The 17,690-nt window shown below is 41.4% G+C and overlaps 1 protein-coding gene across 6 annotated transcripts in view; it reads left to right on the top strand.

The window, feature by feature from the left end:
- Positions 1–12,223, top strand: part of RAP1GDS1 (Rap1 GTPase-GDP dissociation stimulator 1) — a 102,607-nt gene extending 90,384 nt beyond the window's left edge. For all 6 annotated transcript variants that reach the window (XM_074589514.1, XM_074589511.1, XM_074589516.1 and 3 more), the window contains 6 exons: positions 176–310; positions 1,638–1,763; positions 2,757–2,896; positions 5,871–5,997; positions 7,239–7,367; positions 11,556–12,223. In XM_074589514.1, coding sequence (XP_074445615.1) covers positions 176–310; positions 1,638–1,763; positions 2,757–2,896; positions 5,871–5,997; positions 7,239–7,367; positions 11,556–11,683 — 785 coding nt within the window. In that variant the 3' untranslated portion in view covers positions 11,684–12,223. The remainder of the gene's footprint in view (positions 1–175; positions 311–1,637; positions 1,764–2,756; positions 2,897–5,870; positions 5,998–7,238; positions 7,368–11,555) is intronic.
- Positions 12,224–17,690: the final 5,467 nt, after the last annotated feature.

Here is a 17,690-nt window from a genome sequence, read left to right as displayed (position 1 = left end):
ATCACTCTTCTAAATTTGTCATGAGCACTGCAGCTCCTGCTGATGATGGTGGTCAAATTCGCAACAATAAAATGTAGAAAGGACCAAGGAAATAACCCTTCTATTCTTAAAAAGCTCTTGTAAAAATCTTAGTAATAATCTTCCATTCACAAGTGACTTGTGTCATCTCGCACAGACGGAAACTGCATCCATATGGTGGATAATGGCATAGTCCAAAAGCTGATGGATCTGCTAGACAGACACGTGGAGGATGGAAATGTAACGGTGCAGCACGCTGCACTGAGTGCTCTCAGAAACCTGGCTATTCCTGGTAAGCCTCACTTTGCATCGCTAATTTCCCAAAGGTGAAATTCTCTTCTCCTGCTGCACCCCCCCAGGGGATGAGGGTGAGAGAACTGACTGACAGTCCTAGAGGCAGGTCAGACTGCCGCTTTTCATTCAGGCCCATCATCGCTTTTATGTCTTTTGCACAGCAGTTGTGACCAGCAGTTTTATATACATCACAGGCCTGTTGATCACCCTTTGCCACTTTGATCCCACAGTATCCTCCCCCACCAAGGAAAGGGCAGCTTTGTAATAGGCAGGGAGCTGTGGAGGCCTCAGATACGATTTCTCAATCCTTTCTCTCCAGAGCACTGCTTTTTTTGTTTGTTTCATTTGAGATCTCTCTCACAGCTGAGGGTCCCCACCAGAGAGCAGTGCTCACTTTGTTGAGATGCTGCATCTTACTGTGACTTCCTCAGGCTTTAGCAATTCCCAAATTAGAGCTGGAGATAGACTGTTAGAATAGCCAGCCTGTTACATACTTTTTGTAGACAATGAACTGAATGTTAATCTTGTCATTTTTAATAAACTAATTTATATGAGTTTTGATTACCCAAGCATAACAGGCAGAGCACATGCACATAAAACCAAAGCAAGTCTGTAACAGTTGTGTATGCTTTCTTGTACCAAGCCAAAAATAAGTCTTTCATCCGTTTAACCTTATTTTACTGTTTCGGATCTGACAAACAATAACTTTCTAAAAATTAGCATGCATACATAACTCAACCCAAGCAGCTTTAGTGGTATGCCTTACCTTTCTCAGGTGAGTAATTCTATTTAAACTTCCATCAGTCAGCAAGCTTCCCCGGAGCCTGTGCCCAGGGGTGTCTGCCAGAGACCTACATAAGTTTTAATGTATATTGTTACAGAAAAAATGAGCAAGCAATAACTGGCTTCAGTGATGAACTGCTTCTTAAATACTACTTTGAATATGAAATAAGTACTTTTTTTTCTAAGTACAATATTGGACCAAGTTTCCACCTTACATGTATTTCCAAGAGCTCCATGAAAGGGGGCTTATGGGAGGGCAATACAAGGACTACAGGCTCCAGACATGTCAGGCCACAGTGTTGTTTGTATAAAGTATTGGACGTGGGTAAGAGGTTACCCAGCTAATTAGTCACTTTAGTTCCCTTGCCTATGTGAAATTTTCCCACAACGCACTATTGGCAGTGCAGACTCATGTTCCTAAAGTCTGTGTTCACAAGCTGTTTTTCAAAGTGTGTCTGAAAATTTGCTTCAAGACCGTCTTGGAAATAAACTGCATCTTCCAGAAACGTTCTTGAGATCATTCCTGTTCTTTATTCATGCAGTTGTAAATAAGGCAAAGATGCTATCAGCTGGTGTTGCAGAAGCTGTATTGAAATTTCTCAGATCGGAGATGCCCCCTGTTCAGTTCAAGCTGCTGGGAACATTAAGAATGTTAATAGATGCACAAGGTAAAAATAAACTGTTCTCTATGTTAAGTGATTCTCTTTGGTTCAGTCTCTGATATGCTGCCAAGGTTCTTACAAGAGGGAAGCAGAGGGTTTTTTAAAATTTTATTCCTGAAGTCTTGGAATAAATCTAATACATATGCAAAGGGAAAGAAACGTGGGTTGCTTTTTTTTCCAGAACTCCTAAATTGACTACCAGGGACCCTCAGAATAGGTGTCAAATGCTTATTTACTTTTGTACTTCAGAACTCATCTACACTGTCACTTTACAAGTATGTATTAAGGCGTGAGTGTTTCAAGCTACCACTCCTGTTTTGCTGTTCACTTATTACATTTTCTGGCTATACCTAGCTCCTTGGAACAGATTAACGCACTTGTTAATTGATAAACTGCAATTTCAAAATGAACAAGCACCTTTCAGTTTAACAGCTTGTTCTAGGATGAAAATCTATAAAATCAGAAGTCTGCAAAAAACCCAAGTAGTTAATGAGATAAATTAGCCAAGTATTTATTTTTGGTCCAGTTTTGTAGATTTTTTTTCCAAAAGATCCATCCTAATTCTAGTAAAGCTATTAGATGTGAAACAGAAATTCACTGAAGAAACTTACATGACTTATAATCTATAAAACGTAGTCTAATCGACCACAATGCTCCCTTCCGGTAGCAGTCCCTTCTGGTTTTAAATTTTTGAGCTAGCTCACCAGGGAATGTGACATCGCCTGTATTTTTCCTACTGATAATCAATGCACAAGCCTCATTAACTGGGCTGATAAGTTGTTTTCAAAGACTGGATTATGAATGTTTTTCCTGTATTTTGCTTCCATTTTGACTGGCTTTACTGGCTTCCATGCAACCTAGACTTTTCTCACTGTTAGTGCAAGCTTGTGAAGTTCTACTTAAACTCCTCCTAGTTAGTAACTTTCAGCTTATTTTTCTAGCACTTGCTTTAAAAAGTGACAACTTTTTTGTTGTGTTGTTGGCTCCGGCATCATGTAGCAGAAGCAGCTGAACAGCTGGGCAAAAATGTAAAACTGGTGGAACGATTGGTGGAGTGGTGTGAAGCCAAGGATCATGCAGGTGTGATGGGAGAGTCCAACAGACTACTTTCTGCACTTATACGACACAGCAAATCAAAAGTAAGTTAGCGGTGAAAAAGGTCAGCTTGTAAGAACTAAGAGTTACCTCTGCACTTGGTGTTGGTAGCCAAGGCCTCCGGTATGTAATCCTTCTGGAGATCCAGGTTGGTTAATTCATGTGCTACATCTCCTCTGCCTCTGGGACCTGCCAGTTAGACGCAAGCAGCAGGTTTAAATGCTCATTGGAACTATGTAGTTAAAAAAAAATAAATTGAAAAAAGCAAAACAATTTCAGAGTGGCAGGGCAGTTGAAGGAACACAGTTAGGATTCACGTGGCTAAGTCTTGACTCATTTTTATTTGTATTGTATCCTGTAGGAGTTCAGCATGCCATGTTTTCTACATTTTAATGATGCTATATATGAAGAATCATCGCACTCAATTACTATGATCTTGCTATATATATTTACATAAAAATGAGATCCAGAAAATCTGTCCCCTGTGCTCTTCATGTAGCATATTTCACGGTTTTAAGATTCTAACAGGTCACTAGAAATGATCATTTATTCCAAATTCTAACAGAAGCTTATTTGTACATGGCAAAAGGTGTGACATTAAGAGAAACAGTGGGACAGATGAGTTCTGTCCCTTCCATCACCTTTGCACCAACCAAATACCTTTACATAAGCAGCCCAAGTCCACAGTCCTTGCTCAGGAGAGTATTAGGCAAAACAGAGCCCTAGAAGGGACAAAAGCCTCTCATCTGGAAACAAGCTATTTCAGGCTCAGACTTCATTTAGTGTGTTCGCTGACACGAACACAGGCTGCATAACTGAGTTTAAATAGCAAGTGTGCTTTGGACAACTCAGACTTTAACAGTGACCTCTTCATTCATGCGTGGCATTTGCCAAGTGAAAAACATCGTGGACCTGATCTACAATGAGCCTCTTCAAAAACAAATCAACAGGATTTACAGAGATTTAAAATCTTTCCTCATTTCTAATATTACTGTCTCTTTCTGATGCCTATTCTCTATTTTATGTTCAGCCTCTAAAACTGATTAGCGTTCATTTTTTTCTGAGTCCTTATTTTTTCTACACCCAAATACACAGTCCACAAAACGCGTGTGTAGATGGCATATACCACCACAGATGCAAGTTTTTATCAATACTCTCTACAGGGAAACAATTAAATCCTAAATACAGAGACATTTATGATGGCATCAAATAGATGTCAATACAGAAGTTAACAGAATTATCACAGATGAACTTTTGTGTGGTTTATGTACTCAGAGAGGAAGCTTGACTGGAAAACAGCTGAGCGGGTGGGTTTTTTAATGCTTTTACTGCCCTCTAGGTTTGAATATGAGTACAACTGGATGGTTCTTTAGAGCACATCATTAGGTTTGAATTTGGTTTTTAATTTACAAAAGCAACAGTAGTTTAGAAAACTTGGGTCTCATTCTAAAAAAAAAAAAATGGAGTAGGTACTTGTGGGTTAAGCCACACTAGCACCAAACGTTACTGCCGTCTCTTCTATCTATTTGGTACTACTTTTTAGAGGGTGTAAATTTAGAGGGTGTAAATTTTTATGTCAAAGGTGCTGATTGATTCCCAAGGCTTATACAGCCAAAATTCCACACCAATTCAAATAGTAATTAGCAGTTCCCAGATTATTCCATAAAGTCTCAAAACTACTTTGGAGTTCCAGCAGAAAAATCGCAAATAAAACACATCATCACAAGTAAGGAAAAGCATAAAAATACTTACGTGCTATCATACATTATGATATTGAGAAAAAACAGGTTTTAAACGTGAGATTCTTGACTCATTAGGCTATGACTTGTGCCACTAGCATCAGCATCATCAGCATGATTAGCTAAAAACATTTTGCTTTTCAAGGATTATGATCGTGTTGTGTCTGTTCCCTTGCATAAAGAACATCACTGCATGGCCTGTGCAAGCACCGGCACATAAATCATTCTAAACACATGTATCGGGTCCTGAGTTTTGACTTGTGGCTGGAGTTAGAAAGGGATGTGTGTTTTAAATGGAAATTCAACACATTGATTAAAAATTTAAATCAGATTCTTATTTCAAGAAATAGCTACTATTTCAAAACTTTGTGCAGCCACAGCGCAAATAAAAAAGAATAAAAACCAAACCACATTTCCTTGAACAGTTTCCCTTCAGCATGCCAAGTTAGTGATTTTCTTCAGGCAAGCATTTTGAAGTATTTTTGGGACATACAATGGTGAAAACGTTAGGTGCAAACTCACTTTTTTAATGATAAGTAACAAGTAATCAAAGACCTGCAGACACCAGAAGTCTTTATTCATCCCTTTTACATACGTAAGTTGAATCAAATTTTGGGCTTGAAAACAGAATTCCAGCTGCATATTTTTAAACTGCTTTAAAGCAATTTTAAACTGCTTTAAAGCCATTTAAGTCAGTCAGCATTTTCATTTCAAGTACAGCATTTCTATCACAGAATAAGGACTCACCTCTGAACATTTTGAAGAAACCCTGAAAATTCATGAAGATAGATGAAGGATTTGATAAGTTTATTAAAAATATATTCTTATGTCTCCTTATCCCAAATATATGGTCTGTTGGGTGCTTTTGGTAAGCTGCTCTGAGCATCACAACGTAAAGAAGGGAAAACTAATCATCTTTGACCACCAGCTGAGTTCAAATGTAACAGAGTGGACTCATTGGTAGGTGACTGATGGCACACCATGAGAACTTGAGTTACACAGTGTAGCCTGGAAAAGAGTTAGTTACATGTGTCTTAACTTAATCATGTGGTTAACTGGCTTGGTTTAACAGGTTGTATCTCAAAACTGCAGAGTAAGAGCAGATAATTTAGAAGCCCACATGTGTATACATTTACATATAAATTGCATAAAGTGTGTATGTGCATAAAGCCAATGAGTATCCTTACCCAAAGATCACCTAGCATCCATGACGATTTTGTTTCTTAATACAGTTTGTACGCAATGCAGAATTTTTTCATTTCTATGTTATTTATTTTAGGATGTAATTAGGACCATTGTACAGAGTGGTGGCATCAAGCATTTAGTAACCATGGCAACCAGTGAACACGTAATAATGCAAAACGAAGCTCTTGTTGCGCTGGCGTTAATAGCGGCTTTAGAGTTAGGTGAGTACCCCATCGGTTAGCTCTGCCTGTTTACTTTCCAGTCTGTGCCCAAGAGAAGTCACAGAGGGCGAGTTTCTTGTGCAATATAGAAAAGCCTCCGCCTTCCACCTGCCTTTCAGTAGCATGGAAATACGTGAGAGTTCATGCAGACATAGGCAGGCAATGAGGTTACACAGAAAACTGGAGTTTGCTGGTAATAGAGTGTCTGCTCCATCATTCTGGTGGGTGCATCACATGATCTAGAAAGGCCCTCAAAGGTAACTTTCGGATCCAAAAGGCTAACAGTTAAGAAAATCATAATTTGGAGTGGAGACTATATGACCTGACTACATTCCTATACTGGAATAGTTAATCCCCTTTTGAGAGGGCTTATCAAAGTAAAGCTTTCACTTACCTAATTAGTGAGAGCTAGAGAATACACAGAGGTGGATGATGCCCCCAAAATGTCTTTTATTGCTAAGTTCCACAGAAATAGGTGTAAGGGTTGCCATCTGAAGGCCAAGATGATTACATGTCTTGACTTGCCTTTGTAGTACCTCAGCTTACCAAACAAAAAGGTAAATGCCCAACAGAGGTTTTGCTTATCCTATTTGCTTGCTTCTTAACTAACATAAACTAAATATTACAGATTTTTGCTCTTTATTTCATCTCTTGCTATTGTGTACTAGAGGAATGCTACGTTCAACTTCCAAATCGCTGCTAACGCATCAGGGAATTGTTTTAATACTGAATTCAGTATAAGTTTCTTAGGAAGCTACGGGGAAATAACTCACACTCTGATCTTGAAAAGTTTTTTCCAGCCTTTACAATGGATCATGAGTTCCCTCTACCATGGAATCGAGAATTACACCATCTGTATTTACTCAGAGAAAATTTGCAAAAGCAAATTCAGGCAATGGAAGTCTTGAAAGCTGAAATATTGCAGGTGTTGGCCTCAATCACTAGAAACCCTGGTGGCTTTTCTGTCAGCTCACTACACACTTCAGATTGAATTTTATCATTAAACCCTGTGATTTTCCTTTCAAGCAGTTAGGCTAGTTTACATTTTTATAGCAAGAGCTGTGATTCCTATCATCATACTGTCTAATACATGCTTCCGTTTTATGCCAACGAGTTATTACGTACCACAGCACCATTTTCACTATGGTGAGGGATCCACGTTTGAATAATAAATGGCTAACACACAGAAACATCAAAGGAAGCAGCACTTCCAGATTTACAGATTTTCACTTGTCTTTCAGTCACTGCTGAAAAGGATCTTGAAAATGCTCAGCTTGTTCAGATTCTACACAGACTGCTCTCAGACGACAGGAGTGCTCCAGAAATAAAATACAACTCCATGGTGCTGGTCTGTGCCCTTATAGGATCTGGTGAGTATTCAGGAGGGGCTGCTTTCCTAACAGATTTAGGTATTTAACCTTAGGCCTCTCTTTTAGCCTGAACATAGAACACGTGCAAACGCACTGTGAGACTGGTTCTCTGTTCGCAATGAATGTGCACAATTTACTATGACACTTTATTTATAGTGTTTATTTATAGTGTCAAAAAAGAGGCTGTTAACTCAGTTTTAGATATTAACTGCCAAAATTGGACTGGCTTCTGCAGGATGCAGCTAGCTCAAACTTTGACTGACAGGAGAGAAATGAAAGGCATTTAAAACTGTACAGTATCAGACTCTCTTTGCAAATATGCAAATAGCAAGAACTTCATTCACCTTTAGCTGGAAGTTCCCATAATTGATGTGTACTGGCTTTTTTTAATTGGTTAACTTAGTCAAGTAAGGCAAGGAGGCTCCTCACTTGCACTTTTAAAATTCCTACAAGAGTGGTAGGAAAGAAATAAAGATACAGGTAATATTTGCAAAGACACACGTGCACACAAATGAGTACTTAGTACAGCAGGTAGGCTATAATCCTGCTTTAGGAGGGATCCTCACACTTACCTCACTAGGAAGAGTCCTTCCCTCAGCAGCCCTCCCATGCTGAGCCCAGCAGGCATGAGTTTTCAGGGTTGCTTTGAAAGACAAGGAGAACACGCTCTAACACGTCAGTGCTGGACACTGTAAAGTCTAATCTTTCTGACCTAACCCTCTGCTAAAGGTCAGACTGTTTTGAGGATGGTGTAGCAGCAGGCTATGATTTGATCCTGCAACTTCCCACCTGTGTGTAGGCTAACAAAAAAAAAAAACCCAACCCAAAACCAAACAAATGAAAGAAAAGAGCAAGGTATCGTGGGGAAATTGGATTTCCAGCTTTGGTTTCAAGAAGTAGCTATGTTTCTTTCATTTAGTTCTTTAAGAAGTATTTACTCTGTAGAAGGAGAGCAAATTTCATTCCATAAAGGTTTCAGAATTTACAGACAACTAAGATGATGAAGAACTGGATTAAGTACAGAAAGGTGGAAACTCAGAGCCTGACTGCACACAACTTGTCAAGTGTGAAACATTTAAAGGTTCGCCACAGATGAGTTTACAGAAATTCATTTGAATTGATTAAAAGTTATCATAGCTGAGTGCATGCTGTCTCTGTAAGCAAAGCTGCTTTTCTTTTTATTGTTGCTCTTAAACAGAGTTTACCATGCCTACTCTAAGTGTAACTCTGGTGACCTGTACATCCATATGAGTGAATGCTGGATTACTGACATCTTAAAGGAACAAATATTTGGGTTTAGAGCAGTATAGAATCATAGAATAGCTTATGTTGGAAGGGACCTTAAAGATCGTCTAGTTCCAACCCCCTGCCACGGGCAGGGACACCTCCCACTAGACCAGGCTGCTCAAAGCCCCATCCAGCCTGGCCTTGAACACTTCCAGGGATGGGGCATCCACAACTTCTCTGGGCAACCTGTGCCAGTGTCTCACCACCCTCACAGAAAGAATTTCTTCCTGATAGCTAATCTAAATCTACCCGCTTTCAGTTTAAAACCATTACCCCTTGTTCTATCAGTACACTCCCTGTTAAAGCATCCCTCCCCAGCTTTCCTGTAGGCCCCCTGTAGGTACTGGAAGGTGCTATAAGGTCTCCCTGGAGCCTTCTCTTCTCCAGGCTGAACAGCCCCAACTCTCTCAGCCTGTCCTCATAGGAGAGGTGCTCCAGCCCTCTGATCATCTTCGTGGCCCTCCTCTGGACCTGCTGCAACAGGTCCATGTCCTTATGTTGGGGGCCCCAGAGCTGGACCTAGTACTCCAGGTGGGGTCTCACCAGAGCAGAGTAGTATATACTACTATAATTGTATATAGATATGAATCTACAACGATAGTGCTTAAAGTTTTCTAACAAGCCTCTGCTCCCAGTAAGCATTCGCTTCAATGCTAGGGCGTAATTTAGATGTTACTCAAGGTTATTGAGCCATTTTGTGCTTGGGATTACCCATCCATTTTAGAGCAGAAGCCTTTCTGCAGACGTTCCCCCTCAGCCTCACTGTGATGTTGTGTTTATTCCCGCTGCTTCCAACTAAAATAACCATCCTCAGAAATTTTGCCTGACGCTTGGCATTTTCCCTTCCCTGAGCCTTGTCACCTGCCAGATCAACAGTTATTTAAAGTCGAATACCTGTCTCTCTGTTCCACTAGAGTAAGGAGCAGTCTTGTCCTGGGGGGTGTTTTAGGGTTATCCACCTGGCAGAGTTCAGTCTGCCCCCTCGACATGAGGCATCTCGGCCTGCTCCCAGGCTGATGGCAACCTGCAGCTGTAAAGTTAAGGCCCAGCACTTGGCTGACCCAGTGCTTCAGCCCTGCTTCCTGATGAACAGACCTGTGTAAAAATCAGTGAGTACCTGAGAGTAACAACTGAGAAACCCTGGTATTGACTTATGCCTTTTTTTTTTTTTTTTTTTAACTATTTTAACGAAGGAGGGGGGGATAAAAGAGCCAGCTCTGCTCTTTACATGTGAAAATACTAAAATCCATCTCCCTCCCAGCTCTGCCTCTAACTTTTCACCACTGTCTCCATGCAGTGAGTATTTATATTTACGTGTTTCCATATTCTACTGTAAACAGACCTGTGTAGCCATTATAAATTAATTGACCCCAGTGTAGTTCCATAAAGACTAGAAGTGGTTTAATTATTGGTAAGTTTAATTCTCCAGCGGCAGCTGTTGTTACTATCCTTTGTTACAGGGTATCTGGCATCCCGTTTAACTTGATGTTGCCAACAGCTGTGTGTTAAGCAATAAATAGACATATATTTATATGTGATTTTTGCCATCTGGAAGTTGCTCTTGCAACTGGGTAAAGGGATGGAAAGAGGGGAAAAATGAGGAAAATGGAAACATGTAACAAAGAATCAGCAAAAGCAGAGCATTCATAGCTGGCACAGTCACTTGTGTGTGTGAGGGTCTCCAGGCTCACAAGAAGCTGGATGTTAAGCAGAAGTATTCAGCCACTGTAAGGCACAGAAAATTCCTGAAATTCAGTTCAGTAACACCCGCTTAAACATGATGATATCTCAGAAATCTGAGCTTACGCAGGATAACCACCCCAGCAGCTCCACTGACATCGCTCTGTATATAGAGGTTCCCAGGTGCACAGCAGCGTGAGAGTTCCCAGCTCTTACACAGTAGGGTTAAACTGCAAGAAAACTGAAAACGTGAACAAAAAAGTAGATAGGAAGGGAAATAAATGTTAAATTTGCTATTAAAAAAATAGTAAACAAGCATAGCATACAGCATAGATAGTGTGAAAACAGATGGATGGTATTTCTGCTGGGAAGCTCAGGGAATAGGCCCCCCGCAGCCCCTGGGAAGCAAAAAAAAATGTATGTAAGTGTTTGTTGCTGAGTAGGAGTTCGCTGGAGCGGCCTGAACAGGGCCTGAAACAAGACCAACTGCTTTGGATCTCAACTGTGAGATGTCTACAGTATAGGGCTTCGAGAAAACTCATCACATTTTAAGAAAAAAATTGCTCAATTTTATGGGTTGTTCCCAATCTTTCCTTATTAATACAAAGTACAGTGCAATCCAGGATCAAAATTGTAAAACAGTGTCCCACAGTTTTGAGTACGGCTTAAGCACTGCGTACATATGCACAGCATTGGGCAATGCACCAGGTGTTCTTTGTATGAACTTCAGAGCTGAACTGTAAATGGACAGCTAACAGTGACCCAGTGGTGACACATCCATTGAAGAACCACCTCACCCCCTGCACACCCCCACACAACCAACCAGAGCTGATCTGATACAGACAAACGACGTAGTGAACCTTTCAAGGCAAGCTTACTTGGTCAGGCTGGTTTAAGGAATAAATCAGAAAAATATTTTCACTAAAATTGCTTCCTAAGCATCTGTTTTGGAAGGCAATCCAGGTGGAATTTCTTAACTGCTACGCAGTAGCTTCATCCTTCATCTCTACCTGAAATCTGTGGGGTCTGCACATGCCCCAGGCGCTGGACATCCTCAAAAGCAATTCAAAAAAGTGAATAAAAAGATTACGTGTACACACACATTCGTGTGTTTACATGTGTACAGGGTTCAGTAGAAAAGTTTCTCAGACTCACCAAGGTTTTCTGTTCTTTTGCCTGTCTCATACAAAGCACCGTTTCTTTTACTGTTTCTTTTTCCAGAACCTCTTCAGAAGGAAGTGCAGAGCATGGCATTTCTAGAAGTCGTATCAAAACTCCGCAGCCATGAGAACAAAACTGTTGCCCAGCAGGCCTCGCTAACAGAGCAGAGACTTGCTGTAGAAAGCTGAGGAAGGTCTTGTTTCCAGTGCATCCCATCACAGATTTCACCTTTGTCCTCCGTCCTGCTGCCGCTCCTGCTATGTTTTCCACTGTATCACTCGTGCATGCGTGTAATGTTCCCACACAAATTGATGAACTGCTGTAGGTACCCGTCCAAAAAAGGTTTCTACAAATTCATAGGTGGTGTTAACATGAACCTGTCTCCACCCGTAACTGTTCTACTTGTATTCTTGTTGCTTGGGCCACATAGTAGAATGTGCATGTTGTAGTCCTATGATGACGTAGAAGTGGTACTACACAATGACTCTTTCCTCACGCCCCCTAACTGCATTACAATGTACTACTAAATTAGGGACAATACAAGACGCAGCAAGTCCAGACTAGTGTGCTGACTATAGGATTAAGAAGTAAATCTAGCTCCATTTTTGGTGCTTTGGAGATTCAGGTTTGAATGCAATGTACTGCTGCTCATTCACTGGTCTTGCCTATTAATGTCAAACTCGTGGTACCTAGAGGTAACAAATAAAAATTTCAGTGCTCTCACTTTATCCTGTGGTTTGTCCTTTTCTGTGATCACATACAGAAGCTGCGACTGCACCACGATGCACTGGTGAGGAGCCCTTTTCGTTCCCAGCTCTGGCCCTGCTGCAATCACTGCCTTTCAGTTGAGCTATTACAAAGGAAACAATTCCAACCACTTTCACTGTGTATGCTCACACAGAGGCACTCTGTGGTTTAACAATCGTGCGTTCTAACAGGAATACACTATACAAGCCTTATCCCATAAAGCCACGTGGGTCTGAGTGCTCTTGGGCTTGCTTGAGATTGGGATTGTGTTTGTTGGGGTTTTTTTGTAGATGGATTTTTAAAGGCATATCTTGCAGCAACTTTTCAACAGAACCCCATTGAATGAGAAATGCAGTATGCAAGAGTCTTCTTTTTTCTCCTTTCCTAGGTAAAGGAGTTGGGAAATTGCCAATTTAAGCATCTTATCCCACAGCTCCTCTTTTTGTAGGCCTGTAACATGCCAGCGAGCAACCAGCAGATGACCCTGGCAAAACAGGGAGCAGTTGGGATAGCAGTTTCCAGAAAGACAGCACATGTTATTTTTGACTCTGCAGTACCATTGTCTAGCTTGATCGAGCCCACAATGCACAAAGATCACAAGATCTATAACATTTTAAAGTGAACTCAGCACTCCCAGTGCTGAAGTGGCAGCCCCAGAAGTTTCAGGCTCCTTTTTTCAGCAGAGGCAGCAAACCCAGAGGCCAAGCCCCCACAAAATCCCATGCCCCGTGGTTGCAAAAATACTGCTTTTGACCTTCCCAAATTCACTTCCCAGCTCTATGAAACTACTGTCTATCCCATGTACACTGTGATGGGAAGGTGCCAGTCATGATGGGAAAGGGATTATGTACACAGGCTGGGTATGAAAAGAAACCTGCCTCAAATCATCAGTTTAAGTTCCGAGACTGTACCAAAACACAGTGGATGCTCCAGGAGGATTCACACGGCAGAGATTCTGCATCCATTTAATCCAGTGCCAAAAACACACAGAAAAGGCCTCTAGTACTAAACCGCACAACAGCCTCTTATTTAAAAAAAAAAAACAAAACAAACATTCAAGAGACATTTGCTAGTAATAGTGCAATAAAGCCACTGACAGTGTAGAGCTGTGAACACAGACCAAGACCACATGGCATCAGGCTCCAAGGAACACAGAACCTCTGCACTGCCGAACGTGACCAGCATGTTTACAATCACAGTTCACAGTGGACCCACACAAGCCCAAGTTCTCAGACATGGAAATAATTTCCATTGATTTAAATAGATCTCAAAATACATTTGAAAGACGAGTCATCAGTGACTTACCTGGTTCTATAAGGAGACTACTCCTTTTGACATCAGTATAAACAGCAAGCGCTCACACACGCTGATTGTAACTGACAAAGTTGTGACACTGACAGAATTCCCATTCACCTGGACCTCAGGTTAAGCATTAGCCGTATCCTTAATAAAAACTTGATGATAAGGATATTATTGACACAGCAAGCACAAACAAAGGCCAACACTGATATCCTTCTACTTGCAGATGGTTTCCCTGGATGGGATATCAAGTGACTTACATTTCTAGATAAAATCTGTGCTAAGCCTACACACAGAAGGAAAGTCTGTGTAAGGGCAAAGATGGGTGTATGTCACATTCAAAGGAAGTAACTGAAGAGACTGTATCTATCCACACAAACGCTGTGCTGTTCTGAGGCGTGCTGCTGCTACTGCACGTCATTTCTATGGAGCTGGTAAATCATTTCTGCTCTGAGCCTCTTTTAATAAGAGAAGCAGGATCTAAGGACATGATTGTCACATGTATTTCACTCCTTGACTGAAGTCGACTGAATTGAAATTGCTGACAATAGTTCTGATTGGATGTTTAGTAGACAGATTCCATCTAAGCAAAGCTTGCCATCCACTGCTCCAACTATTTTTACGACAGTGATGCCAGACATTGGGCCTTCTGTCTATTGCCACCGCAAACCAAGCTAAGACGATCACTGCTGCCACACTGCGCAGGGCGGGCAGTACCTCCCTGCTGTCTTACATTTGTCTGCATCTGTATGACTTTTGCAAGACCTGGCATTGCACCAGTCAGGAAGCCAAAAAGCACACACGTGTTTTTACATTTCACAGTGTGGAAGTACAAGGAAAAGTTCCACTTTGGGTAAGGCACAAACCCCAACAATATGGGCCTTGGATCCAGAGAACCCATTGGTCAAATGAGACCACAAGACCCAGAAAAGGTCATTTGTTTCAAAAGTCCTGGAAACGGTAACTGGCCACAACTTCAAGAAACAGTATGCAAGTCTGTTAAGAGTTCGACAGAATGCAGGCAGCCACCCCTAGTCTCCCCCTCCACTGTGAAAATGGCGTATCCAACTGTGTGACATCTATTGCATGTTACAAAGATGTAGGCAATGCCCTCGATTTTGCTTTTTTGGTTGACTTTTGTTCTTCCCTCCCCCAGCAAAGCCTCCAAAATCTGCATTCTTATTAACCAAGTCATTTCCGTACGTTCAGATAAATGTATACGCTGAAATATGCAAAAGGCGTTGGACTTCAGTTTGGATATACAGACGTGCTTTTAAATCACTCACAGTGGTGTTTTGTGGACAAAAGTGTAGGTTTGAGACATTGAATCGGATTAGCTTGCTCTACAGTTTTTGATACACTAAAAAATGGTGGTCTTCCTCCACTGTCTAAACACAAGACATCATTACCCATTTTTACCTGCACCATAAAGTAAGCCAGCTCTCACTACTTCTGTTTAAGGACACGTTGCACTTAGAACTAAGTGAAATTCCCACCTCTCTTTACAAAAGTTTAATTAAGTCACGACAAATCCCCTTTGTGCTGCTCCCTGCAAAGCAGCAACTGCTGAACACTTCAGGGTCACTAAAGTGATTACAGGGAGAGCGCCAACAGTTGTACTAACCAGCAGCCACGGCGGTCTGAGGAACACCAACAACCTGTCAGAAAGAAACAGAGCGTGTTCATTAGCCAGAGACTTCAACAACAGTTGACAGTAGATACGGGATCTCCTCATGTGGGGATGTGCTCTGCACCTATTAGCTCATTACGCATTTAAGGGCTGCCACCAGCAGTGTGATAATGTGCTTTGTGGCTTATGTAGATCACGGTAGTCTGCATTGCGTATGATAGACTTGGGGATTTATTTCCCCTGTTAGTCTGGGGGAGGGCAGGAAGGGGGTCTTCCCCTGGAAGACTTTTGCATTAATGTATCTTTGTACTGTTAATGTTAAGTGCTGCATCAAGAGTACACATTCACAACATCATATTTCACGCAATTTTATTTATAAAATTGTAATTATCTAACAAATTGCATATAAAATGATTTACTTCAAGTAAATACAGAATACTGCACAACTATTAAAACTATTGTATTGTCCATCATAAGTGTATTAAAACATTCCTAAAAAATGCCTCTATTAAAAAACAAAAACCCAAGAACACAAGTAGCATGATCAAGACCACTTTCAATAGCTTAAATGAATTACCAGGAAGTTGCATTAACTTCCTAAGTAGACTCCAGTTACATCCATTGAGATCAGCATGTGATACGATACCACAGTCTAATGCTAAAGATGACAAGTAATACATTATGCACCTGATCTACGCTTTTCTCCTAGACTGAAGGTAACCAGTCCAAAATCAGAAAACTAAAGCTCAAGTCAAACTCTACTGGGCATGCAGTTCTGTTATAGCAATACTTTCAATCAGTAAGTGTAGATGGCTTTTACAATCAATTTTACAACTGATAAAAAAAGGAACACAAGAGAATACATTCGTATAAAAAGGAATGATACACAAAGGGTAAATATCGACACCTTGCCGTACGACCCAGGATGAACAAGAGAGAGAGATTCAGTTGGAACTAATCTGGAATATACCCATCAGAGACAGGTCTGAGTCACAACACCCAAATCCCAATCTCCCCAGGGCTCAAGGTAGTATCAGGTCCACCTCTACTATGTACATGTGTGAACATGTGAACAGTGTGAACATGAACACACATACGGATGGAGCTTTTTATTAACACATTTATATTGCCAAAACACAAAAGAGAACTAGCAGTGCTGCCTGGTGCACACTAGTAGTCACAACACTTATTTTTATACCATATCTTAAGGGAGACAGATGGGGTTTTTTTCTTTTCTTCAAGTGGCAAAATTTGGTAGCTAATGGATCCAGCAGGGTAGTTTTATTTTGTTTGCTTTAGACAGTTTTAGACCAATTACAGGTATTTGAAAAAGCTTCATACAGAAATCAAAAATGGGAGGGAGGAACTGGAACCTTCAACAGTGCTTTGACACCTGTTAAGATCTAATCCCCTTCCTAGGTATTCACAGAACTGCCATTTCAATGCGCCCAGAAGGCACACACAGAAAGAAGAGAAACGGGATCAAAAATTCACAAGAGAGTTTCTCTTGTAACCAACGTTGTTAAGCAGAATCCATTTTACCAAGGGCATCTCTGAAGTAGTAAAAACACAGATTAACGTCCAGGACAGTTCTTATAGCACCATGTTTATTCCTGCCGCAAGTGACGGCGACCTCCCACAACTGGTAGGGGGTTCCGACTCCGACCCTCCGTTTTACAGCCTAACGCTGTGCTAATGCCAAGCAGCACAGGGAAAGGCAGGGGAGGTGCTGCTACGAAGCGGAGCCCCAACCCGGCCAGGTTTTACCTCCCCAGGCGCCTGCTGCAGGTCCGCCGGGCAGGCACTAGAGGGCAGGCGATGAAAGCGCTCCCGCCTCAGCCCCGGGGCGAGGGAAAGCCTCAGCCACCGCGCCGTTTCCATCAGCAAACTCTCCCGGTGGGCACCTCTCCTTTCTATAATAAACACTTTCAGGGTGAAAAGCAGTCATGTGCAAGAATCGTTTAATCTGCATGCTACTATTTACATTTCAAACACTATTTACACACCAGAACTACAATTAGCATCTCTCTCAAAGGGGAGAGAAGGCGGCTTTCAGGACAGAGTACACTTGAACAAGCACCTCCACAGCTTCAAGCTCTAAGGGGCACAATCAAAATTATGGATTTTGAAGCAAAGAGATCCTACTGCTACTGAAACAGACACACAGAGACAAATCAATTAATAAAAAAAAAATAAAAAAAGGAGAGCAAGATCAAACAACAGAAAGGCCTGTGAACACGGAGAGTATTTAGAAAGCAGAGGAGCAAGGACTGTGATGCCCTTTGGCCGGGCTCAGTGGGGAATTTAGAAATGGCTTGAAAGCCAGGGCTACTGCTGAAGCTACCAGACCTCTCATTAGCAACGCCACCATCCCATACAAATCACCCAAATAGAGCTGCTTCACACTCCATGAGGGCCATATGCCTGCCAACAAGTTTCTCAACAACTACTGCACATTAAAAGATAATTAGACTGACCTCTGAACTCACATCTACCCCACCACCACACCAGGCAGGCTA

This window comes from Larus michahellis, chromosome 5 (assembly GCF_964199755.1).
Source record: "Larus michahellis chromosome 5, bLarMic1.1, whole genome shotgun sequence".
Lineage (NCBI taxonomy): Eukaryota > Metazoa > Chordata > Aves > Charadriiformes > Laridae > Larus > Larus michahellis.
Note: the sequence above shows the minus strand (reverse complement) of the source record. Positions and strands in the feature narration are given on the sequence as shown.